This window comes from Phacochoerus africanus, chromosome 7, assembly GCF_016906955.1.
Source record: "Phacochoerus africanus isolate WHEZ1 chromosome 7, ROS_Pafr_v1, whole genome shotgun sequence".
NCBI classification, from domain to species: Eukaryota; Metazoa; Chordata; class Mammalia; order Artiodactyla; family Suidae; genus Phacochoerus; species Phacochoerus africanus.
In genome coordinates, this window is record NC_062550.1 from 19,570,981 (window position 1) to 19,598,158 (window position 27,178).

General features: G+C 56.6%; 1 protein-coding gene across 2 annotated transcripts in view; it reads right to left on the reverse strand.

Moving 5' to 3' along the window:
• Positions 1 to 402: 402 nt before the first annotated feature.
• FIGNL2 (fidgetin like 2) overlaps positions 403 to 27,178 on the reverse strand; it is a 28,418-nt gene continuing 1,642 nt past the window's right edge. For both annotated transcript variants that reach the window (XM_047786660.1, XM_047786659.1), the window contains exon 2: positions 403 to 2,579. In XM_047786660.1, coding sequence (XP_047642616.1) covers positions 598 to 2,568 — 1,971 coding nt within the window. In that variant the 5' untranslated portion in view covers positions 2,569 to 2,579 and the 3' untranslated portion in view covers positions 403 to 597. The remainder of the gene's footprint in view (positions 2,580 to 27,178) is intronic.

Here is a 27,178-nt window from a genome sequence, read left to right on the forward strand (position 1 = left end):
GCTTCTGGACCTCCAGATCTGCAAAGGGACACTGCAGTCGGATTGAAAGGGGCAGAAGCGGGGCGAGGAACCAAAAGACCAGGAGAGGCTGGAGAGCAAGGGACGGAGACAGAGACACAGAGGGTGATAGATGGAGAGACAGAGGAGGGAGGAGCAAAAGAGAAACTGGGCCAGCGCGGGGGGTGGGGAGGGGTACGGTCTGTGACAAAGCGACGGAGAAGAAAACTACAGGCAGAGAAACGGGGAAGTGGGGGAGGGGGAGGGAGCCATTCAGAGAGCGAGGGGACAAAAGGATTGTGGCGAGAGAGCAGGAGTTCCTTAGGCCCCGGGCCGGCGTCCGCGGGGCGGAGATGGCGAGCTTCCCGTCCACAATAAATAGGAAAAACCTGAGTACACAGCGCATATGGCATCTATCTGCCTAGCAGAAGCATTTTCCTTCCCACGAAAAAAAAAGAAGAACCCACCGGCAGCCCACACTTGTCCTCCACCCCACATCCCTCACTCCGGTACCCCCCAGCCCAGAGGGGTTAAAGCCGGCTCTCCCGAACAGAGGGGGCGGGGAAGGGGCGGTGGCTCCCACGGCCTCCCGGCGCGCCATTAGTGTCCGAAGCCGTACATTTTGTCCCACTCCACGAAGGAGTCCAGGTCCTTGGGCGAAGCCCTAGGGCCCACCTTGGCCAGCGCCGCCTCCAAGTCCTTGTAAGAGAGGGGGCGCTGCAGCCCCGGGAGGCCCGCCCCGGCCGCCGCCTGCTGGCACAGCTGCCCCAGCTCGCCCCCAGAGAAGCCCTGGGTGCCCTGCACGAGGGCCGCCAGCTCCCGCTCGCTCAGCGCGCAGCCCTGCTGGGCCAGCACCCGCTGCAGTATCTGCCCGCGGGCCGGGCCGTCGGGCAGCGTCACGTAGAAGCGGAGAGCGAAGCGCCGGCGGGTCGCCTCGTCCAGGGCCGCGGGACGCGAGGTGGTGCCCACGACCAGCACGCCGTCGGACCCTGCGCCGCAGCCGCTATCCAGGCAGGCCAGGAGTGGCGCCTGCAGCGCGCCCGCGGCGGCCGCGCCGTCGTCCCGGGCGGGTAGCAGCGCGTCCAGCTCGCTGATGAGCAGCACCGCGGGCGGGCGGCAGCGCGCAGCCGCGAAGGCAGCCTGGAGAAGGCGCGCGCCCTCGGCGGCGCCCGGCGCAGCCAACGTCGCTCCGCGCAAGCGCAGCAGCGTGGCGCCCAGCTGCGTGGCCAGGCAGCGGCCCAGCAGCGCTTTGCCGGCGCCCCGCGGCCCGAAGAGGAGCACGGTCCGCGGCGGGCGCGGGCTGCCCGGGTAGGCGGGCGGCCTCAGCAGAGGCCACACCAGCTCCTCCTCCAGCGCCGCCTTGAGCGCGCCCTGGCCCGCCACGTCCGCCCACTGCACGGGCGGCCCGCAGTCCACCATTTTGCTGGTCACCAGTTCCAGGGTCCCCGGGTCCACACCTTTGGGAGGCTCCCCCGACGGCACTGCGAAGCCGCCGCGGGGAGCCGGCGCCGGGGCCCGTTCCGGGAATTTCTCAAAGGGCTCGAGTTGCGGGCCGTAGACAGGGGAGCCCAGTACCTTGAGGGGGACGCCGCCGCCGTACTTGCCCGACGCCTCCTCCGCGGTTCCCGGCGGTTTCGCCCGGAACCCGTTGCCCCGACACTCGCCGTTGTCCGCGGCTGGGTAGGAAGCGCCGTCGGCCGCCGGAGCCTTGGCGGGCTCGTAGGCGTACTTGCGGTAGCGGCCCTCGGCGCCCTCGTCGGCGGCCTTGCGCTTCAGCGACACCCCGGCCTCCGCGGCCGCCTGGAAGCCGTAGGAGGCGGGCGCCGGCCGGGGCGGGGCGGACGCGGGGAGGGGCGTGGGCGCCGCCAGGCCGGAGGTCAGGTAGGGGGCCGGGGGCGGGGCCGGCGGCGGCGGGAGGGCCCCGTAGCCCGGTTGCGCGGCGTAGCCCCCTGCGGGGTAGTTGTACAGAGGCCCCGAGGGGCCATAGCCTGGCGGGGGCGGGGGCTGCAAGAGCGCGGCTGGGGGCGGCGGGGGCAGCGCGGCGCCCGTCTGCGCGCAGTAGCCGGGCGCCAGGTACCCCCCGCCGTAGCCCGCCGCGTACTCGGGCGCCGACGACGGGCCCCCACATGTGTTGCTGGCGTAGAGGGGTTCAGGCAGGTTCCCTGCTAAAACTGGCGAACCCCCGAGGCCCCCGGAGCCGCCCCCACTGCCCGACTTGGTTCCCGGGAGGCCCTCGTGAAGCGAGGCCAAGGGGTAGGGGGTCTCCGGCCCCGGCCAGGGCTCGGGGTCCCCCTTGGCGCCGTTGAGGAAGGCGGCGTCGCCGTAGCCGCCCAGGGTGGGGCGCTCGTAGGGCGAGTCCAGGACCCCTGAGTACTTCTCTGCGTAGCGCTTGAGGAGGTTGGAGGCGGTGAGGGCAGAGATGTCGTCGTGTGCCCAGGCATAGTGGCAGCGCTGGCGACCCCCAGGGGGCAACTCCAACTTGTGGGCCGGCGACGGGGTGGTGGAGGAGACGTCCAGGTGCTGCTCTGGCCACTGGTTGAGGGGCTGGGCGTGCTCCGGTGTCCAGTGCATCTTCGACAGAGCTGCAGGCAAGAGAGAGATGCGGCCGGTGAGGTCGTGCAGAGCCTCTGAGCACCCGCTGACTGCCAGCCACAGGCTGACCTCCGCCAGGCTGGTTTTCCAACATTCACCACCCAGACGCTTCCACCCTCCCGGGGCACCTATCTTCCGGCCCCCAAAACACCGTATTTAACTTGCTCCTCAAGTCCAGTAATTAAAGTTATCTGAAAATACTTTCCTCAGAGCCAAGATAAATGACACGTTTGGCCCTAACTTCACTTTCTAGGCAACGACTATTATTTTGCTCCAGCCCCTCCCTCTAGAACACATGGTCCGTCCTTTTACGTTCAGCCCTATTGTAGTGAAGGGTCAGGCAATGGGTGCCCCGGGCGGGTCCTGGGACTAGTCAAACCCAGGTGGCGCTCATTCAGTAACAGATAATTGCTGCACACCTGCCAAGTGGGACGCACTAGAAGCTCTGGGGTTGTGTAAAGGCCCCTGGCCTAGGGGGAGCCCAGCAGTTTGAGGGTCCTGAGGGCTCTCTACACCTTAGCCTCCCTGAGACTCCAGGGCCCCCTTTGGGCCTGAAGTGAGGGATGCCAGTGAACCTGGTGGTGCCTCATGGTCCCTGGGAAACCCAGAGGCTGACCCAGAAGAATTCACTCCCTTTCCACTTGGTCTCTTTTAGTCTCTGCCTGATGAGCACCTGGATTCCAGACCCAGCTCTGTGTGTCCAGAACAGGTGCTGCCATCTGCTTCGTTCCCAAAGTGATCCATGGCAACCCAAAAAGATTGTTTAGAATAGACAGAAATGTCTTCTAGAGAAGATGGGGCAAAGTTAGTACACAGCCAGGCAGGGGTAGTGCCCATCATAGAAAGTAGGTCACAGACTTGTCTCTGAGCTTCACAGGAACCAAATAACTCACTTTGCAAAGTGAAAAACACCATCATATGCAAAAGAAGCCAACATGTCCCTGGCATAGAGATCACAGAACTTTTTCTCATGGACCTCAAGAAGATGACCTGTGAGATGTCATAAACAGTGGCCCCCTTAGATGGCCATGCCATAAACACGGCAGAAGAGTTAGGCGGCTCTTTCTTACACTGTCCCTCAGCACCAGTCCAGGCATGAGCCGAACTGGTAAAAGGGACCTGGGGCCTGGGGAACAGCACTCTCCAGGCACCTGGCTGCAACTGGCTGGCCAGATCTGAGGATAAAATTCTCAAAGACTATATGGGTCCATGACATGCTCGAGATGGTTTTTGCTGATAATTATTTCTCAAACCTAAGATTTGGATAGGACTTAACCTTACAGATTGAATGTTCTTTCTTCAACAAAATTTTATTGAGCCCATACTAAGTGCTGTGCTAGGCATGGGAGCCGAAAGATGAATACAGTGGTTCAGCCACATGGAGGAGACAGACAGCATCCTTTATGAGGCAGGAAAATGGAGATGTGTGCCAAGGCTGGCTCAGAAGGCCTCAGCAGGGAGGGGTGTCTTCACCGGCCCTTGAAGCACAAGAGACCAAGTTGATCAGACAGACTAGAGGGTTCCAGCACCTTCAAAGTGCACTCACAAAGCCAGGGCAGAAGTTCCCGCTATGGCACAGTGAGTTAGGATCCACTGCAGTGGCTCAGCTCGCTGCTGAGATACGGGTTCAATCCCCAGCCTGGCACAGTGTGTTAAGGATCCGGCATTGCCACAGCTGGGGCAGAGGTTGCAGCTGTGGCTCAGATTCTTCCATATGCCCAGGAACTTCCATATGCCTTTGGTGAGGCCAAAAATAAATTTAAACAAAGCCAGGGCTGGACTATTCCTTACTGCCACCTTATGGAAAATTGTCATAATAAATCTGCACATCTGCTATGTCTGTGATGTGAACTGTGCCCTGTTAGAATTAGGGCTCGTGTGCAGTGCACAACCTGTGTAACCATACACTGCAGGCCTAGAGGAGCACCAAGAAATGCCAAGTCAGCAGAGCCTTGGAAGTGGGTATATGTGGGGGAGTGGTAGAAGAAGCTGAAAATGATGATCAGGTTGCTTCTCAGGCTCTCCACAGTTGTCCTTACTTGCAGCAGCTTGACTGCACCACCTCTTATGGCTGTGACCTGACATCAACGGGAGAGGACAGTCTGAAAATAAAACTATTTACTCTCATCCCCACTGCCCTAGGGAAGGCATGAGCCATAGATACTAAAGCTTTAAAAGAGTTCTTAGGAGTTCCCGTTGTGGCACAGCAGAAAAGAATCCGACTAGGAACCATGAGGTTGTGGGTTCGATCCCCGGCCTTGCTGTGAGCTGGGGTTGCTGTGAGCTGGGATCCCGCAGCTTGGATGCAGACGCAGCTTGGATCCCGCGTTGCTGTGGCTGTGGCTGTGGTGTAGGCTGGCAGCTACAGTTGTGATTAGACCCCTAGCCTGGGAACCTCCATGTGCCACAGGTACGGCCCTAAAAAGACGAAAAGATAAACAAATAAATACATAAAAGAGTTCTTAGAGTTTTTGGCCACCATCTAAGAGTCAATCCTCCACCACTGGCAAGAGAGCACAGCAGAGACAGCAGAGCTGGGGGTGACGTCTTTGGGAAGCAGATGTGTGGCTCTCCAGCTCCCACTGAGGGCTCTCCAAATTACAGAAGTTTTACCTGGTGTCAAAGGGGGTCATTTCCTGGAACGTCAGAAATCTCTAGAGGTTCTGGTTGCAGGATCATATGCAATAACGTCACATTCATGCAAATGCAAATATCATTAAGACATGGAGCCTAGGCGTTCCCGTCATGGCTCAGTGGTTAGTGAATCCGACTAGGAACCATGAAGTGGCAGGTTCAATTTCTGGCCTTGGTCAGTGGGTTAAGGATCCGGCATTGCCGTGAGCTGTGGTGTAGGTCGCAGACTCGGCTCGGATCCCGCGTTGCTGTGGCTCTGGTGTAGGCCGGTGGCTACAGCTCCGATTAGACCCCCTAGCCTGGGAACCTCCATATGCCACGGGAGCAGCCCTAGAAATGGCAAAAAGACAAAAAAAAAAAAGAAGACATGGAGCCCAAACTTTTTTTTTTTTTTTTTAAACAACAGAAATTTATTGTTTTACAGTTCCGGAGGCTGCAATTCTAAGATCAACGTGCCCTTACGGTTGGTTTCTGGTGAGACTTCCCTTCCTTGCAGATGGCTACCTTCTCACTGTGTGCTGACATGGCCTTTCCTCTGCCAAACTTTTTTTTTTATTATTCATTATTATCTGTACTTTGGCTCCTTAATATAGAGAAAAGAGTTGACCTTGATGATAGCGCATTCCCTGAACTTATTAAACTGGGCATGCTGGGGGAAAGAGAGGGCCTTCCCAGAAGGACATACGGAGCCAGTAAGGAAGTCCTCCCCGCCCCTCTCACCCAGCTTCTGCGCTGACCTGCTGCGGTCTCCACTCAAGACCAAGCACTCAGGCCCTGCTCCGCGCTGCAGTGCTCCACCTCTGCCACAAGGGACTCCAGGAACCCCCCTCCGGCCCTCCAAACCTGTCCTCCCAGCTCCCCACTCATCTATCTCGGCCGCCCCAGGATTAGCCCCTTCCGGGCTGTGCCTTGTCCACTGCAGCTCATCCCACCCACCTGACTTCCACCCTCAACCCCTGCAGATTCTAGCCTTGCACTGCGGGCAGTTCCCTCCCATTCTATCGCGCGGGGCGGGTGGGGCACATCTCCCTCACCTCTGGCCTTCAGTTCTCACCTTTATCTACATCTGCATCTAGTTTGCAGGCCAGGAGGCCTGAGGTCCCTCAACCCATGACCCCATCCGGCCCAGGCTGGGACCCTGTCCCGTGAATTAATTGTTCTTCCCCACTGCCACGCCCTGTCCCATCCCCACTGCCATGCCCTGTCCGGTCCCCACTGCCATGCCCTGGCTCCGTCCCCACAGCAAGCCTAATTCTTTCCCACATTTCAAAAAGACCTCCTTGACCCTAAGTCCCCCACAAACCACCGACCCACCCCTCTTGCCCTCCCCTTCATTAACAACCCCCCCACCCGCATCACTGTCTACATACTTTCTCCCTGCCCCACCCTTGAGCCCTCTCCTCTCGCACGGAGATGTGGGGCCTGCCTGGGGCCCCATCCAAGCTCCTGCGGGTCAGCCTCCTGCAGGAGGGCTGTTCCCTGCAGAGAGGGACCCCACCTCCTTCCTGGCTTCATAGGCCACACTCCGGTCCCCACCTCAGCTGAGCTTGCTGTGAGGAAAGGCCCCGGGGACTCAGGGGAAAGTGTGAGTTTTGCATTAGAGACCTGGGTTTGAATCCAGGCTCAGACACTTAGAGCGTGAGCGTGGGCAGGCTGCCCGACCTCACTGCAGCTCCATTTCTCCTCTGCTAAAGGGCATAACACAGGCCTTACAGAGTGGCCGTGCGGATTTTAAAAGATGATGCAGGTAAAGGACACAGTCCAGTGTCCAGTACAAAGTAGTATAAGTGGTACAGTTAGGAACCTGAGCTCTGCTGAGTGGCTCCAGACAAGTCACTTCCCCTTGAGGCCGGGGGACTGGGGAGGGATGTTCTGTAAGGGAGGTGCCTTCTAGCTCTGCAATTTCAAACGGGTCTTTATGTCCTTTCCCCAGCATCCAGCACCAGGGGCAGAGCCAACCCCTGCCCTGTGCTGTAGGTGCTACCTTGTGTAGCCCTCACAACAGCCTGATGAGAGAGAGTATTATCGTCATGCCCATTTGGCAGATGAAGAGACTGAGGCTCAGAGAGATTAGCATGGTCCCAAGGTCACACAGCTGTCACACAGGGAAGCAGCTTGCAGACCCCAGCAGTCTTGCCCACACCCTTACCTCTGCCGCACGGCCTCCCCGACCCAGCCCTTGCAACTCACAGCCAGAGAAGAGCCTGAGGCTATGGCACAGCCTACGACAATGCTAAGGCTTACTTCCTTGCCCTATGGAACCGTGTTTGCCTGGGAATGCAGCTACGCCTCGGGTGCTGTATGTTTACCCTTCAAACCTGCAATTTGAAGCACACTTCCCCCACCACATGGGATCCCATGTCACCTGTACATAGATATGTGCGTGCACACACACCCACACCCATGCCACCACCACCACCTCCCCCAAGCCAGGAGAGTGTGTGTTCTTTCACTGCAAAAGAGCCCAAGTAGAGCTGTCCCCTTCCGGGTAAACTTGCCATCTGATATGCACTCGCACCCCAGGCTGGGCAGACACTTCCTTATATGGGTCTGTGGCCTTCACTGGGGGCGATGAGACTGGGCGGAGAGATCGCCTCTCTTTGAAACTGCAGCCTTTGGGGAGCAAGGAAGGGCAGGCTGGTGAAGCAGGTCTTTCTCTGCAGACACTTGAAGGCTGGGACTGCGCTCAACCCCACACACAGAGTGCAAGATCCCAACTCAGGCGATCAGTAAATAGTAACAGAATTACTGGATGGAAGGGTAAGGAGAGAATTCCTTAACCTCCTCCCCTCGTTTGTAGGAAGCCTTCCAGGATCAATGGGGGAGTGACTTGGCCTTCACAAACGGCTGACTTCCCTCCTCGTGGGCCTCTCCTATCCTGCTGGACCAGGCCCAGGCACTCATGCATCAGGCCTGACACAGGCTACCAGAGTGTGACTTCTAAGTGTGTATAAGAATCATGGAGTTCCCGTCATGGTGCAGCAGAAACGAGTCCGACTAGGAACCACGAGGTTGCGGGTTCAATCCCTGGCCTCGCTCAGCGGGTCAGGGATCTGGCATTGCCATGGGCTGTGGTGTAGGTCGCAGATGCGGCTCGGATCCTGCATTGCTGTGGCTGTGGCGTAGGCCAGCGGCTACAGCTCTGATTGGACCCCTAGCCTGGGAACCTCCATATGCTTTGGGTGCGGCCCTAAAAAGCAAAAAAAAAAAAAAAGAAAGAAAAATATATACTTAGTTTTCGTCCACTATTGCTGGCTCACAGCCCCCAACCCTTGGAATTTCCTAAGCATAAAAGCAATGGGAGCATCTTTCATTACAACTTTTGGTCTCTGTCCTCAGTTCCCAAAATAGCTTCAGAACAATCAAGATGAAATGAGTGTCTGGTTTCGTAACAAGCCCCTTCCAATCACACCTGAGTTGGAGTTCCCATTGTGGCTCAGCAGTAATGAACCAGACTAGCATCCACGAGGACCCGAGTACGATCTCCGGCCTCGATCAGAAAGCTAAGGATCCAGCGGCGGCGCCCTGAGCTGTGGTGTAGGTCGCAGACTCGACTTGGATCCCGTGTTGCTGGGACTGTGGTGTAGGCCATCAGCTGTGGCTCGGATTCGAACCCTAGCCTGGGAACTTCCAATATGCCACAGGTACAGCCCTAAAAAGACCAAAAAAAAAAAAAACCACACCTGAGTTTATGTTGAGGAGGTGATTTTTGGAAAGCTCCTAGGTAACCAAAGGATGAAGGCTGGTTGCAAGGAGAACCAGCCATGATTAGAGGACTGGAACTTTCGGCCCTCCCCCACAATCCCCCACATCCTGGAAAGAGAGAGGCTGGAGATTGAGCTTAACTGACAACAGCTAGTGGTTTAATCAACAGTGGCTAGGTAACGAGGCCTCCACAAAAGCCCAAAAGGATGGGGTCAGGAGAGCTTCTGGGTTAGTGAACAGGTGAAGGTGCTGGGGCGGGCACATACAAGCTCCACCCCCTTCCCACACACCTGCCCTGTACCTCTCTTCCATCTGGCTCTTCCTGAGTGATGTCCTTTCAGAATAAACCAATGATCTAATGAGTAAACTGGTTTCTTGAGTTCTGTGAGCCGCTCTAGTAAATTAGTCAAACCGAGGAGCGGGTCATGGGAACCTCTGATGTGCACACGTCAGAGTAACAGCACAGACCTGCCAGAGGCTTCTTCAGAGGGCAGAGTCTTGTAGGACTGGGCCCCTATCCCGTGGGATCTGATGCCATCTCCAGGTAGATAGTGTCAGATTTGTCGGATGTGTAGGACACCCAGCTGGGGTCGCAGAACTGGTTGAGGGGGGCGGCGTGTGGAAAACCCACATGTCTGGTGTCAGAAGTGACACAGGGTGAGACACAGGGTGACACACAGGAGGAATGTTTTTCTCCCCCACACGGGCCTTCGACACGCCTCCACCCCCACTCTGACCTCAGGAGGCAGCAGACAGGCTGGGCCGCCCCTGTGTGACCCTGGGCGAGACACCCCACCTTCCCTAATCTCACTTTCTTCACCTGTCAAATGAGACAGTTGGTGTAGCTGGTGGACCTCAAACTGTCTCTCCCTTGGAACCCTTTAAATAATTTAAAGTTTGATGCTGAAAGTGGGAAGGGACCCCCAACTCTGCAGTGTCAACCCCACTCCACCTCCCTAAGGAGGCCCCTGACACCCCTTCTCCCTCTCACAGAAATTCTCTGATTCAGGAATCCCTCCCGCACAGGGCTGGGGTGGTGCAGGGAGGAGGGGCAGCTGCGGGGCGGCTCCAGACCTGTGAGAAGGACCGATGGGGATGTCGCCCTCCTGGGCCAGCTCCTCGGGCTCCATCATCTCAGCCTGGGACAAAGGAGCTGGAGTGGAGAATCCCATTGTTGGGCCTCGTTTGGAAATCTCATTAATCTATTCACCACGGCTCCCACAGGCCTTTTGTCCCAGGCTTTTTGTCTCCTGCTCACAACTGGTGCCCCCGGGGGGTCTCTGGCTGCCCGGCAGAGCTGGAAGGGGAATGTTCTCCCATCCGCTGGGCCCTGTCCCCTTGAGCCAACCCCCAGTTACTGCGAGAGGAGGGGGTGAGGGAGGGCGCCCAGGGGACTCTGCAGGGTAGGCTGGATCACTGGGCACAGCCCTGACACCCACCACCCAGGAAGCTCTGCCCCATCCAGCCAGAGAGCAGACCCCAACACAACTGGACCCCCAGCATCCTGCCAGGGAGACCCTTGGGGCTTGGCACGGGGCCTGGCATGGGTAGAGATCAATAAATGTTTAGAGAATGAGCCACAGGAGGCCGGGAAGCAGCTGCAAAACTCTGCGTTGCAAGGGCTGCAGCTCATTTTCTACAGGTTCTGTCCGGGTGGCAAACACTTTTATACACCTTCACGGTGCTGGCCACGCAGCAGCAGCTGTCAGAGGGGCAGCGCGGATCAAACTGCCACCCAGCCTCACGTTCTGTCATCTAACAGGGAAGGAAAGGTGTGACTGGTCACGGCCATGAGGAAGAAAAGCAGACCTGATCCCTGGGCTGGGAACTCTACGTGCCATGGGATGGCCAGAAAAGAAAGGGGATCGAAGGGAAGTTAAGGAAAAGGAAAGAAAGAAGGAGAGAGGAAGGAAGGAGAAGAGCGAGAAGGATGGAGATAGAGAAAGAAAGAAGGAAAGAAGGGAAGGAAGGAAGAGAAACGAAGAAAGAAGAGGTAAGTGAGAAAGAGCAAGCAAGAAAGAAAAGAATAAATTCTGGACATCAGGAAGCAATGGAGCCTCTTTTGGGCAGCAGGGTCAGAGCGGCACCTGAAGTGGCCTCTGCGGACATAAGAACCGGGGTGTGTCCGTGAACCAGCTGAGCAGACAGTGCTGGCACATCCAGGTTGCCCCACACTGCCCAGCGCCCCGCCTAGGTAGGTCTGATTTGCCAATGATAAAATCCGAGGCCCGGGGAGGAGGTGCCCTTGGCCCAAGGTCAGAATGACAGTCTCCTTCTGCCAGTGGTTCCCCACCTCGGCAGGCAGGCCGTGGGAAGGCAAGATTGCAAACTGAGGAGCAGAGCCCAGAGGGGAGCAGAGGCCTAGCCCCCAGACCTGAACACTCCCCTCTGTGTCCCTAAACTTATCCCTTGGCTGGAGAAATGGTGGCGAACTTGGAGCTGGGAAGCGGGAAGAGAAGGCCATGGAGATGAAGAAGGGGCCTCATGCCAGGAGCCCCAAGGAATGGGAATAGCCAGGGTCAAAAGAAACCTAGGAAACAACCAGTCCTGGAGTTCCTGTTGTGGCGCAGTGGTTAATGAATCTGAGAGGAACCATGAGGTTGTGGGTTCGATCCCTGGCCCCGCTCAGTGGGTTAAGGATCCAGCGTTGCCGTGAGCTGTGGTGTAGGTTGCAGACGCGGTTCGGATCCCGCATTGCTGTGGCTCTGGTGTAGGGCTGGCAGCTACAGCTCCAATTAGACCCCTAGCCTGGGAACCTCTGTATGCCACGGGAGTGGCCCTAGAAAAGGCAAAAAGACAAAAAAAAAAAAGAAAAAGAAAACAATCAGTCCTGCTCATCTGGCCTACAGGCCTTTGCTCCACCCATTAGAAAGCCCTCCCTCTGCCCCCCAGCTCTTTCCTGAGCTTCAGGGCCCACACAGGTCCTTCCTCCTGCAGACACCCTCCTTGGCTGCTCCAGCCCTAACCCTGGCCTTTTGGAGGAGCTGGAGAAAGCCCCTCTTGGTAACAAGAACAGAGGGGGTTTCTCCCCTTGTGCCTGGATCCCATCCCTTTTCCACACTCAGGGACAGTGTTCCTTCAAGTCCCCCCTCTCCTGCATGATCAACTCCCCCTCTCCTGGCTCATCCTCCTCGGCCAGCAAGCACAGGTGTGGGGAGCACCAAAGAATCTCCTGATCCCCTTCCAACTACCTCCTATTGCTCTCTGCTTGCAAAAGAGGAGTTTCCTGGTAGCCTAGCAGTTAAGGACCCAGCGTTGTCACTACTGTGGCTCAGGTCACTGCTGTGGCACAAGTTTGATCCCTGGCCCAGGAAATTCCGAATGCAGCAGGTGTGGCCAAAAACAAAACAAAGACCAGAAACAGCTTAAAAGGTGTGGATACTACTATTTGTTTCCTGCCCTCCCATTCTCTCTTGAAACCCCTCCAACCAGGCTTTCACACCTAGCACTCCAGCCCCCCCCCCCGCCCCGGTGGGCATGCTGTTCGCTCTGATGGCCAGTCCTCAGCTCAGAGGCCTTGGACTCAGCTAACCCCACCTCCTCGGGGAAGCTCCTTCCCTGGGCCCCCCACCCCCTCTCATTCTCCCCCATCTTTCACGGCCTCTTCATCCCTCTCCTCTGAGGCTTGCTGAGCCTAAGGCTCAGTTTTTTTGTTTTTTTGGTTTTTTAGGTTTTTTTTGTCTTTTTGCCATTTTCTAGGGCTGCTCCCTCGGTAGGGGTCTAATCGGAGCTGCAGCCACCAGCCTACGCCAGAGCCACAGCAAATCAGGATCTGAGCCGCATCTGCAACCTACACCACAGCTCATGGCAACGCCAGATCCTTAACCCACTGAGTAAGTCCAGGGATTGAACCTGCAACCTCATGGTTCCTAGTCAGATTCATTAACTACTGTGCCACGAGAGGAACTCCTAGGGCTCAGTTCTTAGAGCCTTCCCTCCACATGAATTCCCTGGAGACCCCATCCAGGCTCATGGCCTTGACCATCAGCTGCGCACGGAGGACTCCCCAGCCTCGTTCTCCTCCACTCGTACCCCACTGGCAGAGTCCACCTTCCTCCCGACATTTCCCCTTGAATGGTTAACGGGCATGTCTGACTTGCTCGCCCCACCCCAACCCAGCCCTCTGGGTCTCCAGCTCAGGAAATGCGGCCTCAGCCTTTCTAGGTGCTCAGGCCAAAAACCCTGGGGTCATCTCTAACGTCTCTCTTTCACACCTCGAACCAGCAAATCTGACTGGCCCCGGCTGCCACATCTCTCCGAACTGCAGCCACCTGCAGCCACCTCTCAGCACGCAGGCGACGGCTCTCACCCAGATGAAGCAGCAGCTCCCATCTCCCGTCCCACGCCCACCTCATCCCCCACCCCCACTCTCTCGTCACCACACAGCAGCCGCAGTGACCTTTGCAAACATGTGTGATTGTGTCATTCTTCTACCCAGAAGCTTCCAGGGGCCCCTATCTCCCTGAGAATCAAAGCTGGAGTCTGCACAGTGGCTGACCTCGTCCTACTGATCTGCTGCCCCCTCCCCTCCGGCCAGCGTCCCCTGCTGCCTGCCCTCCAGTCACACTGGCTTCCTCACAGCTCCCCCACACTGGCTGTGCTCTCACCTCGGACGTCCTGGCCTGGCTGCGCCCTGGCCCTGGGACACTCTTTCCCCAGATCTCCACATGGCTCACTTGAGCACTCACTTTAGGCCTCTGCTCAACTGTCACCTCATCAGCTGTGCCCCCCCACCCGATGGTCTCTGCGGCACTCACCCTAATCCAACCTGCTTGTCGCTTTATCTTCTAGTACCCACTGGAAAGTTGCATGAAAGCAGGTCTTTTTTCTTTTTTTTTTTTTTTTTTGGTCTTTTTAGGGCCAGCCTGTGGCCTATGGAAGTTCCCAGGGTAAGGATAGAATCAGAGCTGTAGCTGCCGGCCTATGCCAGAGCCGCAGCAATGCAGGATCTGAGCTGTGTCTGCGACCTACATGACAGCTCATGGCAACGCCGGATCCTTAACCCACTGAGCAAGGCCAGGGATCAAACCCACATCCTCATGGATGCTAGTCAAATTCGTTTCCACTGAGCCACGATGGGAACTCCAGGTAATTTTTTTTTTAATGGCCGCAACGATGGCACATGGAAGTTCCCAGGCCAGGGATTAAATCTGAGCCACAGCTTCGACTTGGGCCATAGCTGCAGCAATGCTGGAAATCTTTGACCCACTGTGCCAGGCCCGAGGATCAAACCCACACCTCCACAGCAACCCGAGCCGCTAAAGTTGGATTCTTAACCCACTGCACCACAGCAGGAACTTTGTCCCTGTCATAGTCCAAGCACCTAGGATAGTGCCTGGCACACAGTAAGTTCTTAATAGATTCTGTAGAGTGGATGGATGGATGGATGAGCAAAGAGCCTGTGTCCAAATAAAGAAAAAAAAGTCCAAGTGACAAAATTTGAGCCCACATGAGATGCTGAGGGTGGCAAGAGGCAAAGCCAGGGAATTCCTTCAGGAGTAGACAGGGAGGGGGTGCCTGGAAGGGGAGCTGCTGTCTGTGAACCCCAGAGGAAATACCCAGCCCTGATCTGGTGGAGCTGAAGGGCACCCAGCCCAGCCCCCAGGAACCCCCACCTGGCCTCCTTTCTAAAAAAAAAAACCTTCCTCCTTCTCTCTCCCCCGCAAGGCCTCTGGGAGAGGACAAAAGGGGCAATGGAATTCCCATCAAAGGCCACCGGACACATGGTAAAGAGATCAGGGCCCTGGGGATCCTGCTTCCTCGAGGTGGTGAGGCCTCCCCGCCAGCCTGGCTCCTCTCTGGGATGGGGGTGGCCTGGCGGTGGGTGTGCTCTGGCCCTGGACTCCTCATATGTCAAATGCCAAACAGCAGGAGGCTGGCCAAGCGGGCCCCCATCTGGGCTGTGTGCGCACACGCGCTGGGGGGAGGGGAGAGTGCAGAAATCCCTGCCTGTGTCCGCGGTCAGGGCCACAGACAAGCTGTGACCATCTGTTGTCGTCTTGAGAGGCCAGGCCAGGGGCCCAGCACCCTTGAGGATAAACCTTCCCTTTCTCCCTGCCTTCTAGTATTTGCAAAGAACTTTAATAATTACCATTTGGTTTCCTCCTTGCAACTACCCTGCAGTGAGTTCCCGTCGTGGCGCAGTGGTTAACGAATCCGACTAGGAACCATGAGGTTTCGGGTTCGGTCCCTGGCCTTGCTCAGTGGGTTAACGATCCAGCGTTGCCGTGAGCTGTGGCGTAGGTCGCAGACTCGGCTCGGATCCTGCTTTGCTGTGGCTCTGGCGTAGGCTGGCAGCTACAGCTCCGATTCGACCCCTAGCCTGGGAACCTCCATATGCCACGAGAGCGGCCCAAGAAATAGCAAAAAAAAAAGCCCAAAAAAAAAAAAAAGCAACTACCCTGCAGGAGAAGCATCTTCTCCCCATTTTACAGAAGAACAGATAGAGGCTGAGACGGGGGAGCCATTCTCCCAAGGTCATGACAGCTAGTAAGCGGGGAAGCTGGGACTCTCAGCCCATTCTGCCAGCCCCTCCCTATAGCCTTGGCCTAGATGCCTGGGCACCAAACACAGGGCCCTCTCAGGGCTAGGCTCTCAGGCATGGCTCTAGCCTAAGCCTGCCCCTGGCTCCCTCTTCCAGCAAGCCTTCTAGGACTGACACCCCCAAGGAAGTTCTAAGATGCCTCAAAGTCTAGAGCTCTGTACAGCCACTCCTTTCCCACCCTGGGTTGTTGGTCTCTCTGTCCCAGTGTATTGGGCCCCCTCACGGGCCAGGACCCCTCAAGGGCCACTCAGCCACCCACAGGAGCAGATGATCTGCCCTGGGACAGGGGCGATCTGACAGATTGGGAGGGGACACTGCATAGAGAAGCACCCTGCCCAAGGTCACACGGGCAGGAAGGGCTCTCCATCCAAGAGCCTGGCTTCCAGGCCTGAACACAGCCCCTAATCCTGTGCTGCCCACATCACTAGCCACAGGGAGCTATTTAAATTTAAATTCATTAAAATGTATTAATTACTTACAAGTCAAATCATTTATGATTACTTATTCACTATTTAATAATTAAAATGTATTATTAAAGTGAAATGCAATGAATCCACTAGCCACGCTCAAAATGCTCACTAGTCACACGTGGTGGTGGCGGCGGTGGCACCCACATGGCCAGCAAGGACACAGAGATCCCTGTCACTGCAGAAAGTGCTTCAGGACAGCGCAGCTCTCATCCCAACCAGGACTCAGTTCTGCAGCCCCGGGGTGCCTCCCACTGCAGCTGGAACCCCCGACACGGCTTTCTCTTGAACTTGAATGGAGTCTGACTTCTCAGGGTCTGCAGGTAAGACATCCCTAGGACTCAGGCTCCGGGCCTCAGGACTCCAGCTTCCCCGGGAGCCAGGGAGGGAGGGCGCACGAGCTGGACCAGCCGCTCCCCCCCGGCAGCCCAGCCCGTCCCGCTGGCCACCGGGAGAGGAGGGGCAGGCTGAAGAGGAGCGGAGGACAGCAGGACAGGGCAGTTTGTCATCTGGCCCTTCAGGCTGTGCTCCTTCCCTCCCCCATCAGCTGCTCAACCCCCATCCCCCCTCGCCCACCATCCTCATCCTCATCAGATCCCAAGGACAGATGGGGGCCGGCCGGGAAAACGTGACCACAGAGAAAGCGCTCTCAAGTGGCCACAGCGTCTGGGGGTCACAGCTGTGTCCCCTGAGGCCTGGCCAGTCCTTCATGCCTGGCCTTGTGTCAGCCCAGCCTGGGCTAAAGCAAATCCCAGCGAGGGGAGGGGGGATACTTGGGAATCTTAGGGGAAGATTTCGGCATCTACAGATGCTAATTATTCCAGCAGACGCAAGCCAGTTAAAAATGCAGTCAGTCGTGTGGTCACTCATCCATCCAGCCACTCAGCTCACACTGAAGTCCCACTGCTTCAAGAGGTAATAAGATGATGCAGAGATGGTGGGTTCCCGAACCAGCTTGACCAGGTAGGGCTGTGGCTTGTTCTGGACTTAATCCTTGAGGCAGGCTGCACGAAGATCCTTTGTCTCTGCCCAGTGGTCTGGGCAGGATGGACACCCCCCAACCCCCTCCCCTCAAACAGGCGCTTAGTGCAAGCGTGTGTACACACACACACACACACACACACACACACACACGTACACACACACACATACACACACACACATTCTCCCAGCTGCTGTCAGGCACCCCCCCCCCATGGTCTCTCTGACCAATCACAGCACCGAAGGGTAAGTCCCACTGCCCAGCAGCCCCCAGGGAGTGTATTAGCACATTTGAACCGCTCAACCTGCAATGACAAAGCCTGGGGCCTTGGGAGGAGACGCAGCAGGAGGGGAGGGGGCCTGTGGGGAGCTGTCCTCCCTTCCCTCCCAGGGGAAAGCTCAGGACTAGATTAAGCATTCTGGGGCACAGAGGAATTTGGGGGCCCCAGCTCCAGCCGTGAATAAGCGATCCATAAAATCCCAATTTACACACTCACTGATCAAACGGCTCATCTACTGCCCTAGGAGGTTGGGGATGGCTCCTGGGCTTCCCCCACTCTCGCAAAAGGTCCTGGGGTGCCAGACCCAGAAAGAAGCAGCCAACACTCTTGCTGTATCTGCAGACTCAGTCCCTTCCCCCTGCCCCCATGAGGGGCATCCATTCCAAGTGCTTTGGAACCTGCCTGTACCCCTGTGATCTGGCTGCCTTGGGGGAGGGGGGGAGCTCATCAGGTCTGTCCTCCACGAATGACAGCTCTTTTTCTCTCCCGTGCTGCCCCGGGGGCTGCCAGGCTGACTTCAGCCTCATCAGAGCCACTAATCACTTTTCCAGCTCTGAAGCCCTACTCTCCAGCCCGCCCCTTTCTTCCCAACAGCCCCTCCACGTTTTCTCTTGACCTTCCTCGGGGTGGCTGTCACTGTAGAGAGATGCTCAGAGCCCTTTCCTTCCAGCCATCCCAGCTCCCCACTTCCCCCAGCTGGGGGAGATCCGGGAAGATGGGGCAGGGATACAGGTTTCTATCCCCAGCTCATCTCCCTGGACAACCAGGTACGAAGAACTGGCCTAGTCATCACCCTTGCCCCTTCCCCCAAAGAAAACCCAATTTGTCTCCACCTGCCTCAGTTTCGTTTGCTCCACTTAGGCTGCCTGAAATTTCAGCAACAGAAAACCATTCTGGTTAACAGGCATCCTCTTTTTTTCTTTTCTCTTTATTCTCTTTTTTTTTTTTTTTTTTTAGAGCCGCACCTGTGGCATGTGGAAGTTCCCAGGCTAGGGGGTCCAATCAGAACTACAGCTGCCAGCCTACACCACAGCAACAACACCAGATCCGAGCCACATCTGTGACCTACACACCACAGCTCATGGCAATGCTGGATCCTTAACCCACTGAGTGAGACCAGGGATCAAACCCGCATCCTCATGGATCCTAGTGGGGTTCAATAACCACTGAGCCACAAAGGGAACTCCCACTTTTTTTTTCTTTATGGCCGCACAAGAGACATAAGGAAGTTCCCCAGCCAAGGATTGAATCTGAGCTTCAGTTGCAACCTATGCCGCAGCTGTGGCAACACTGGATCCTTTAACCCACTGCACTTGCGCTGGGGATCAAACCCGCACCTCCACAGTGACCCAAGCCACTGTAGTTGGATGCTTAACCCACTGGGCCACAGCAGGAACTCCAACAGACATCCTCTTTTATTTTTGTGAGAGTTTTTTTGTCCTTTTAGGGCCAAACCCGCAGCATGTGGAGGTTCCCAGGCTAGGGGTCTAATGGGAGCTGCAGCTGCCAGCCTACACCATGGCTTGCAGCAAGGCCAGATCTTCAATCCACTGAGCGAGGCCAGAGATGGAACCTGCATCCTCCTGGATACTAGTCGGGTTCTTAACCTGCTGAGCCACAGTGGGAACTCCTATGTAGGTTTTTTTGGCCACACCCACAGCATTCAGAAGTTCCTGGGCCAGGGATTGAACACACACCACAACAGTAACCAGAGCCACATCAGGGACAATGCCAGATCCTTAAACTGCTGAGCCACAGGGGAACTCCTAGGCATCCTCTTTTAAACCACCTATAGCTCCGGAAGGTTCCAGACTATCAGCCACTTGCCCCTCAATAAAGGTGAGGAAAACCAATTTGCTTCTCCCCATGCCTGCTTGAGATGAGCCATACGGAGCAAGTAGAGTTTTCATCCAAGCCAAATAAGGCGAGTCTTCAGGGCTGGTAGCTGCTTTAAGGGCAGCATAGCCCACCCCGCTACGCCCTCTTCTCATGACTTGAGCTGCTTTAGAGAAGGTTAGAGTGGACTTGAACTCCTGGGCCCTGAGACAGGACAGAAAGGGCAAGGGTGGGGTGGGGGCTCACCCTATGTCTGTGCTTTCTGAGGGCTCGGTGGCTCGGGCTCCCCCCCCACCCCCGAGACCATTGCCTCCCGGGCCGGGGGCTTGATCTCCACGATGTCATTTAGTTCCCCCGACAGGCTGCTAGGAGGGGATTATGACCTGAGCCCAGTGGATAGCAGGACCCCCCACACACTCACTTCCTCACCTTCACAGGCTGCTCCCAGGGACCCTCAAACACAGGCTGGACTCACTGGTGATTTGAATTAGGCGGTTGTCTGAAAACTGGCCCAGGGCCGGGGTCTCTGGGCCCACCCTGGCAAGCCTGGGGTCCATCTGGAGGACTTGGCCCTGCATGGCTGAGGGAGGGGCAGGAGGTCAGGGCTATTTATTAGCTTGTAGGCAGACCTCTTGTGCAGTCTGGTAAACCTGTGCCTTATTCCCTCTTCAACGCACAAGATAAAAATACACAAGGAAAAAAATTGTAGCTATGTATCCTGACAGATGTTAGCCAGACTTACTGCGGTGATCAGTCCATAATATACACAGATATCAAATCATTATGCCGTACACCTGAGACTAACCCAACGTTACATATCAATTATATTTCAATTAAAAAAATAATACATGGGACTCGTTTGCCACTTATAGCTCAATAAAGTTGGGTAGGGGGATAAAATTATTTAACTCCCTGAGGCTACAAAAAGAATTAATAACATTGGAACACAGCTCTGCTCATGGATTTCCTGGGGATCGTGGACCACAGGTCTCAGCCCAAGAGATAAGCCCCCCCGGCTCGGATCCCACCCCCTCCTCCCAGCCAGATTTAGGATCCAAGGGTTGCCCTCAGTCACTTTGGTGGCCTGTGACCTCCAAAAAGCTTAGCTTTAAAGTCTGGGTGATCCTATGTTCCGAGGCCCCCAATATGCCCCCTCCCTGAGTGCGGGGGTGGGTGAGAGACACACCCCCACAGGGCCAGGCCTGAGCAGAGGGAAGAAAGCAGGCCCGGGCAGTCCACCCAGGTGTCCCCAGGCCCCAGCGTCTGCCTCTGCCCTCTCCTGGTCCCTTCCTAGCCCCGGGGGTGCCGAGCTGAGTAACTCCAGCTATGCAGCCTGGCCGGTCTACCTGGGCGTGAGTGGGCAGGGCTGTCCTCAAGTGGGTGGCCCCCTTCACCTGCAGGGCCACAGGAACCGAGAAAGAACGAGAAATTGGAGGGACGGTGCCAGGCAAAAGCTGAACAACCACAGCAGCTCTTGTCTGCTTGGGTCTAGGGCCCCAACGCACGTGCCACGCACTGCTGTAAGCGTTTGACACACACAAGCTCATTGTACCCTCGCAGTAACCCCAGGAAGGAGGGGTGATGGACTCCTGTGTTACAGAGGGGGAAACTGAGGCACAGCCAACTTGTCAAGGACGCCAAGCTAGGGCATGGTGCCACCCGTCGGGGCAGACTGGCTCCAGATGCTTTTCTTCCTCTTGCTTAAGAAATGGATGTTGGCCGAGTTCCCGCCGTGGCGCAGAAGAAACGAATCTGACTGGTAGCATCCATGAGGACACAGGGTGGATCCCTGGCCTCGCTCAGTGGGCTAAGGACCCAGCGTTGCCGTGAGCTGTGGTGTAGGTCGCGTTGCTGTGGCTGTGGTGTAGGCTGGCAACAACAGCTCCGATTTGACTCCTAGTCTGGGAACCTCCATATGCCACGGATGTGGTCCTAAAAAGCAAAAAAAAAAGAAAGAAAGAAAAGAAGAAGAATTGGATGTCACTGTTCATCTGCGAGCTAAGGAAAGAGAGGTCTGTGGATTCCCACCACCCTCACCCCCTGCCCCTCCCCCACACCCAGCCACAAATCCCAGACCTTAGCGCGTCTTCCTCGTGGCACCAAGTAAGTCTGTGCAGGTCTGAGACCCCAGATACTGGTTACAGTCACAGCTATGCCCTGGTCAGAGAGGTAGGGCAGTGCAGACCATGACCAGGAAATGGGGGGTTGACTCAGAGGGAGAGAGACTCCTGGGCATCAAATATCTGCGAATACTGGAACCACCTTTGGGTGGTCAACTTTGCAGCTCTGCAAAGGCCCTCCCCTCCTTCCCCTTCTGCCCCGTCCTCTCCTCCAACAAGGTGAATCGACCGTGAGAGATTTTTGGCTTCATGTTAGCTGTCGGAGAACATGTAGGTTGTCTCCGGAAGTGATGAGCTCCCCATCAGTAGAGGCATTCAACACAGAGAGGCTGTCTACTAGGAGGGGCACTCCCAGCAGTCACTGACAGACCCCGCCCCTCTCTCTGCAGTTTTTCTGGTCATCCCCACTTAGGGTCTCATAAGCAATGCAAAGCCAACAAGTCCCAAACTGAGCTCCTGAATACCCACCCCAATGAGACACCTCCGTCTTTCCCAACCAGGAGCCCAGACTCCAAAACTCTGGCCAGAAGAGGGCTTCAGTATGGAAGATGATGACATGAGAATGGCCATCCCACACAGGACACGGGCCGTCTGGAAAAGGAGCTCCATCCTAGAGGGTGAGTGCCCAGCCACCAGTGTCTGCTGTCTCTCTGAGGAGCTGGGTGGGAGGGGCGATCCCCCCTGGTAGCCCGGATGGGGTGGAAGCACATGGTGGAGGAGGCGGGGTGTGTAGGGGGGGGGGTAGGGGGGAGTAGCACCTTTTTTCAGTGCAACCCAAATCTTGCCAGTTTTCTTACCCCACTGGTCTAGAAAGAAGATCACACACCCCCAGACTCTCAAGCATCCAAAGGCCCAAGAGGCCAGCCAGCAGCAGGTGGACCCTCCCAGTTTCCTCATTCCCACTGCACAGGGCCTCTGTCACCTCTGAACAGCCTCCCTCAGGAAAAAGAAGCCTGCTCGGGACTCTGCCAATGATGCAAGGCCCTGCTGTGACGGAACTGGTCTTTCCCCCGAGTCTCTCCTGTCCATCCCGTCCTGGGTCCTGCCCACTGCTCGGAGTGTGCCCCTCACCAGCTCGAGCACCCTCAGCGGCTCCCTTCTATGCAGGGAAAACAAGGAGAGGCGTTCTAAAAGCCGAGCCCGTCCTTTTCCCAGGTCGCTGCTCCCTGACTGTCTTGTGAGCCACTTGAAGATGGGACCACATCAGAAATCAGGCTCGTAGGAAGAAAGGCCAGGAAGATAAAAGAGCTGGGCCTGGCTCAGCGCCCTGCCAAGTGTGCGGTGATGGTGGCAAACAGCGCCAGGGCGGGGGATGTGCTCTGCCCCTCCCCGGCCACATGGGAAGCTGAGGGTTAGTTACAGGAGATCCGAGGCAGGAAAGCCCCACTTAGGACCTGGTATGCAGGTGCCTCTGGGGAGACTCAGGGGCCCAGGAATCCCGGCCCTGGCTGGGCACCCTCTGGAGCCTGGCTGAGGTACACCCCGGACCGGGCACAGTGCTGGGGCCCGGCAGGTGCTCAGCAGTGGTTTGTTAGTGTAAAATGCAGCCTCTGTGTCCCGTCTCCCCATTCACCCCCGACTGCTTAACCCAGCATCTGGCTGGGGACCGGGTGGCCTGAGTCTGCCAGGCAGAGAGGGGAGGTAGGGGGAGGCGGGCTTCCACCCACCCCCTCACCCCCCGGTTCCAGAGGCAGCCAGGCTGGCTCTCCTCTTGCCTGTCTTCTGAGCCTCACTCTCTGCCTTGACTCTAGTATGGAGACAGCTTCAAGGATGGCCTGGGCAAGCCCTGCAGTGGCCCAGAACGGTCACACACATGTTCTCTTTCTCTCCCTGCTCCTACACTGGGAGGTGGCTTTCTGCAGTCCCTGGGTTCTGAGTCACTGCGCAGGTCACTGGAGGCAGGCATGTCCCTCAAGGACAAAGGGCATGCTGTGTGGAACCACGGCCTCTATGGACTCGCTAGGGTTCTTATCCCCATTTTGCAGATGAAGATGTTGAGATCCAAACTTGTCCAGGGCAGTGAGATCTGATTAGGGGCAGGGTCACTGCAGCCCAGGGCTTGGCTCCTTGGGGAGGGGGCATGAAGGGTCCTTATAAACTGGGGTTGGGGCCTTTAGAGGCTGACCCGGGGCCACTGCCCAATGTTCCCATTCACTGAGCACTCCCCACCCTACCACCAGTTCCCAAGGTGAATTGCCCGGCTTGACTGTCCATCCCCTTGGTACCGAAGGAAAAGAGAGAGAGGTGCCTGGGTAGTTCCCATCACAGTCCCCTCTCCTTGGCTGGACCAAGCAGGAAAACGCCCACATCAACAGCACTCACGGACAGTCCCAACTCACGATGGTTTGACTTGAGACAGTTTGACTTCACTATGGTGAGATACACATTCAGTAGAAATTGTACCTTTTTTTTTTTTTGTCTTTTTGTCTCTTTAGGGCCACACCTGCGGCCTATGGAGGTTCCCAGGCTAGGGGTCTAATCGGAGGTGTAGCTGCCAGCCTAGGCCACAGCCACAGCACCTGCAACTTGCACCGCAGCTCCCAGCAACGCCAGATCCCCAACCCACTGAGCAAGGCCAGGGATCGAACCTACAACCTCATCATTCCTCGTTGGATTCATTAACCACTGAGCCACGACGGGAACTCCTAGAAATTGTACTTTGAATCGTGAGTTTTGATCTTTTCCTGGGCTAGCGAGGTACAACCCACGTGTGATCCCCTGCTGGGCCGTGGCAGTGAGCTGCAGCTCCCAGTCAGCCGGGCAATCACGAGGCTAAACAGCAGAAACACTCACAGCCATTCTGCACCATCAAGCCATTCTGTTTTTCCCTTGCAGTACCGTCTTTCATGACTTATACGCAATATCGACCACTTTATTATAAAATACGCTTCGTGTTAGATGATTTTGCCCCGCTGTAGGCTAATGTAAGTATACGGAGCACCTGTAAGGTAGGCTAGGCTAAGCTCTGAGGTTCAGTAGGTTAGGTGTATTAAATGCATCTTTGACAATATCTTTTCTTTTTAATGGCCGCACCTCTGCCAGATGCAAGTTCCCGGGCCCCGAATGGAAGCGGCTGCTATGGCCTACGCCACGGCCACAGCAACGCCAGATCCGAGCCGCATCTGTGACCTACACCATAGCATGCCACAACGCCAGATCCTTAACCCAACGAATGAGGCCGGAGATCGAACCTACATCCTCACAGAGGCATCATCGGGTCCTTAACCCACTGAGCCACAATGGGAACACATGACTTATAATATTTTCAACTTCTGATGGATTTATCAGGACAAAACCTCATTATAAGTCACAGAAAATCTCTAGAGCCCTGAGCACTGTCTCTGCACTTCCGACTAGGGCCTCACAGGCCCACAGTCTTTCAAGACTAGGACACAGGGCTCCCAGCGCCTGCCTCATTTCATCCCCAGGATAATGCTTATGAGGACGGCACCAAGATCAGTCCCATTTCACAGATGAGATACAGAATATGCAATAAGCGCTATGTGTTAGCCATGCTTCATCAAGACACTTAAAAGAATGCTCAGAGAAGAGCTAGACTTTCTTGCCCTGCAGCCTTGTTCCTGAATGAGTGGGTCCTGAAACAAACAACCCCGGACATCCTCTCTGCAGGGGACACAGAGATGAGACGACTAGCCCATACCCAACCCAGGCAGTCTGAACCTTTCCCACTCAAAGCCAGCCCCGACAGCTCCGTCTGATACCCCTGGTCTCATAGCTCATCCTGTCCACCTGCCACAGAGGAGAGGGCAGGAGGCCCAGGCTGCAGGCCCCACTCTGCTCCTGGCACTTCAGGGGGACTTGGACTAGGGCGAGGGTTTCTGGACGCGGGCTTCCTGTGGGTTCAGGGGGTCTAGGAACCCTCCAAAGTAGAACACAAAGCCTGGTATTGATTGATGGAGTGCATTTTTCTGGGGACGGCTTTTGTCCTTCCTCTACGGGGTCTGTAAATCAAAAAACAGTTATGGACCCAAGCCTGGGCAATCTTGACAATCCCTTCCACTCCTAGTATTCTTGGGCTTTCTGCATTTAAACATAAATTCCAGTCCTCATCCTTCAAGACCGACTCAGCAGCCACTCTGGAAACTTGGATTTCTTGCTTCTTTGACTGCAGTACATGGCTCGGGACCCACACAGCCCGGCAAGGTCTCTCCTGCCTTGCTCTTGCTCACTAGCCTGCCAGCTCCCAAAGGGAGCAGGGCCAGCCCAGGGCTGAGATGGCAGGAGACACCACTACACCCCATGGTCGGCCTAGTGGGGTTCACCCCAGCCCACTGGAAGGCCAAGGCTCTTGGTATTGCTGACCGCAGGTGTACCTGGCCTCAGGGCCCCCTCTCCCTGTGGCAGCCCTGGAACATCACTGAGCCAAGGTCCTGCGGGGAACCGGGTTTTCGGTAAATCAGGTACAGGCATCATTAACTGCCAACCGAGTCCACAAGCGGCAAGTTCCACGAGAAGGCAGAGGGAGAGTCAGGAGACCAGCCTAGCCCCTGCCCTCCCTGACGGACCGATGGTGGGGGAGGGGGAGGCAGGGAGGCTGGGCTCCTAAGGGTCCAGCAACTGCAGCAGTAGGAGCTGGGGGTGGAGAGTGGGGGCAGCCTTGGCCCAGATAATAAGCAATTGTTAATGTGATCCATATGGATCCTGACTGGCCTCTCTGTTTAACAGGATGATAATGGCAGGGAAAGAATGCTGGCCTGTGGGGAAAGGAAGGGGCAAAGTCCTCCCCGGACTTGGGGTGGGGGGAGGGTCAGCAAGGAGGAGGAGGAAGAGACCCACCCAGGGGTCTCCACCCACCCAGGAGCACAGAGCTATTTGCCTGAAAGTGTCCGGATGCCATGCTTCGCAGGCTGCCCTTAGAAAGAAAGAAAGAAAAGAAAGAAAAGAAAAAGAAAGAAAGAAAGAAAGAAAGAAAGAAAGAAAGAAAGAAAGAAAGCCCTTTCATTCAGCCAACAAATATTTACGGAGCACCCACAAGGTGCCAGGCCCTGTGCCAAGCCCAGTGGGGATGGGGGACAGGGAAGTTTGCGCTCCAGCCCTGTCCTCCAGGAGGAAAAGCCTAGTGTGGACTCAGCCACAGAGGCTGATGGGAGGCACAGGTGCAGGGCTAGAACATGCAGGGAGGAGCAAGTGACAAGAGCTGGGGGCTCTGGGGAGGCTACATGGGGGAAGTGTGGCATCTGAGTTGGGCCTTGAAGAATGAGGAGGTTGTGGAGAGACAGGGACAATGGGAAGGCATTTGGCTGAGGGAACAGCAAGAGCAAAGGCAGAGAGGCGTGAAATTGCGTGGAGAGTCTGAGGTCTCAGCAATAAAGCTGCAGCCCAGGGAGGGGAGGGGAGGGGATGCTTGCTCCATAAAAAGCTGTGGCCATGGATGACCAGGAGGAAGGCAGGAAAAGGCTCTTAGAACAACACAATCCGGTCTGGTCCCTCTCCTGCCCCGCTCCAGTCTGCGCACTGGAATTGTCCACCCACGGGATCCTCAGCCCAGCCCACCTTTACGCCACAGCCAGAAAATCCCGCAGGCCCCCGCAGGCCCAACACATCCCTGTGTCTCTCTGCCCTCCTCTTCTGCTCCCGGGGAGATGGGGGTCCCCTGAAAAGTGGGGGGTGTCGGGCAACTCCACTGCCCCACAAAGCTAATTCCTTTTAGCCCCAAGAGGGCTCTCCTGAGAATATACTACTGGGAGAGCACGAGGGTCGCTCCTGACAGGGGTGGCTGTTGGGAACACCACTGGAATCAAGTGGAAATTAATGAAACAGCGCTAAATACGGGAGAGGGGGATTTACGAGGCCTGTCACCAGCGGAGTGAGGCCGGCGGCAGGCCCCGCCCCTTTCTCGCCCACCCCAGGAAGTCCCGCCCCGCCCCCTGCCCCGCCGCTCCGGCGGCCGCCTGGTACCCGCGCGAGGCTGGGTCCCGCAGCGCCAAGTACTGAGCTGCCCGGTCCGACTGTCCTCCCCGGGCCACTGCACAGCAGAGAACGGCGTTTGCTCCCGGCTCG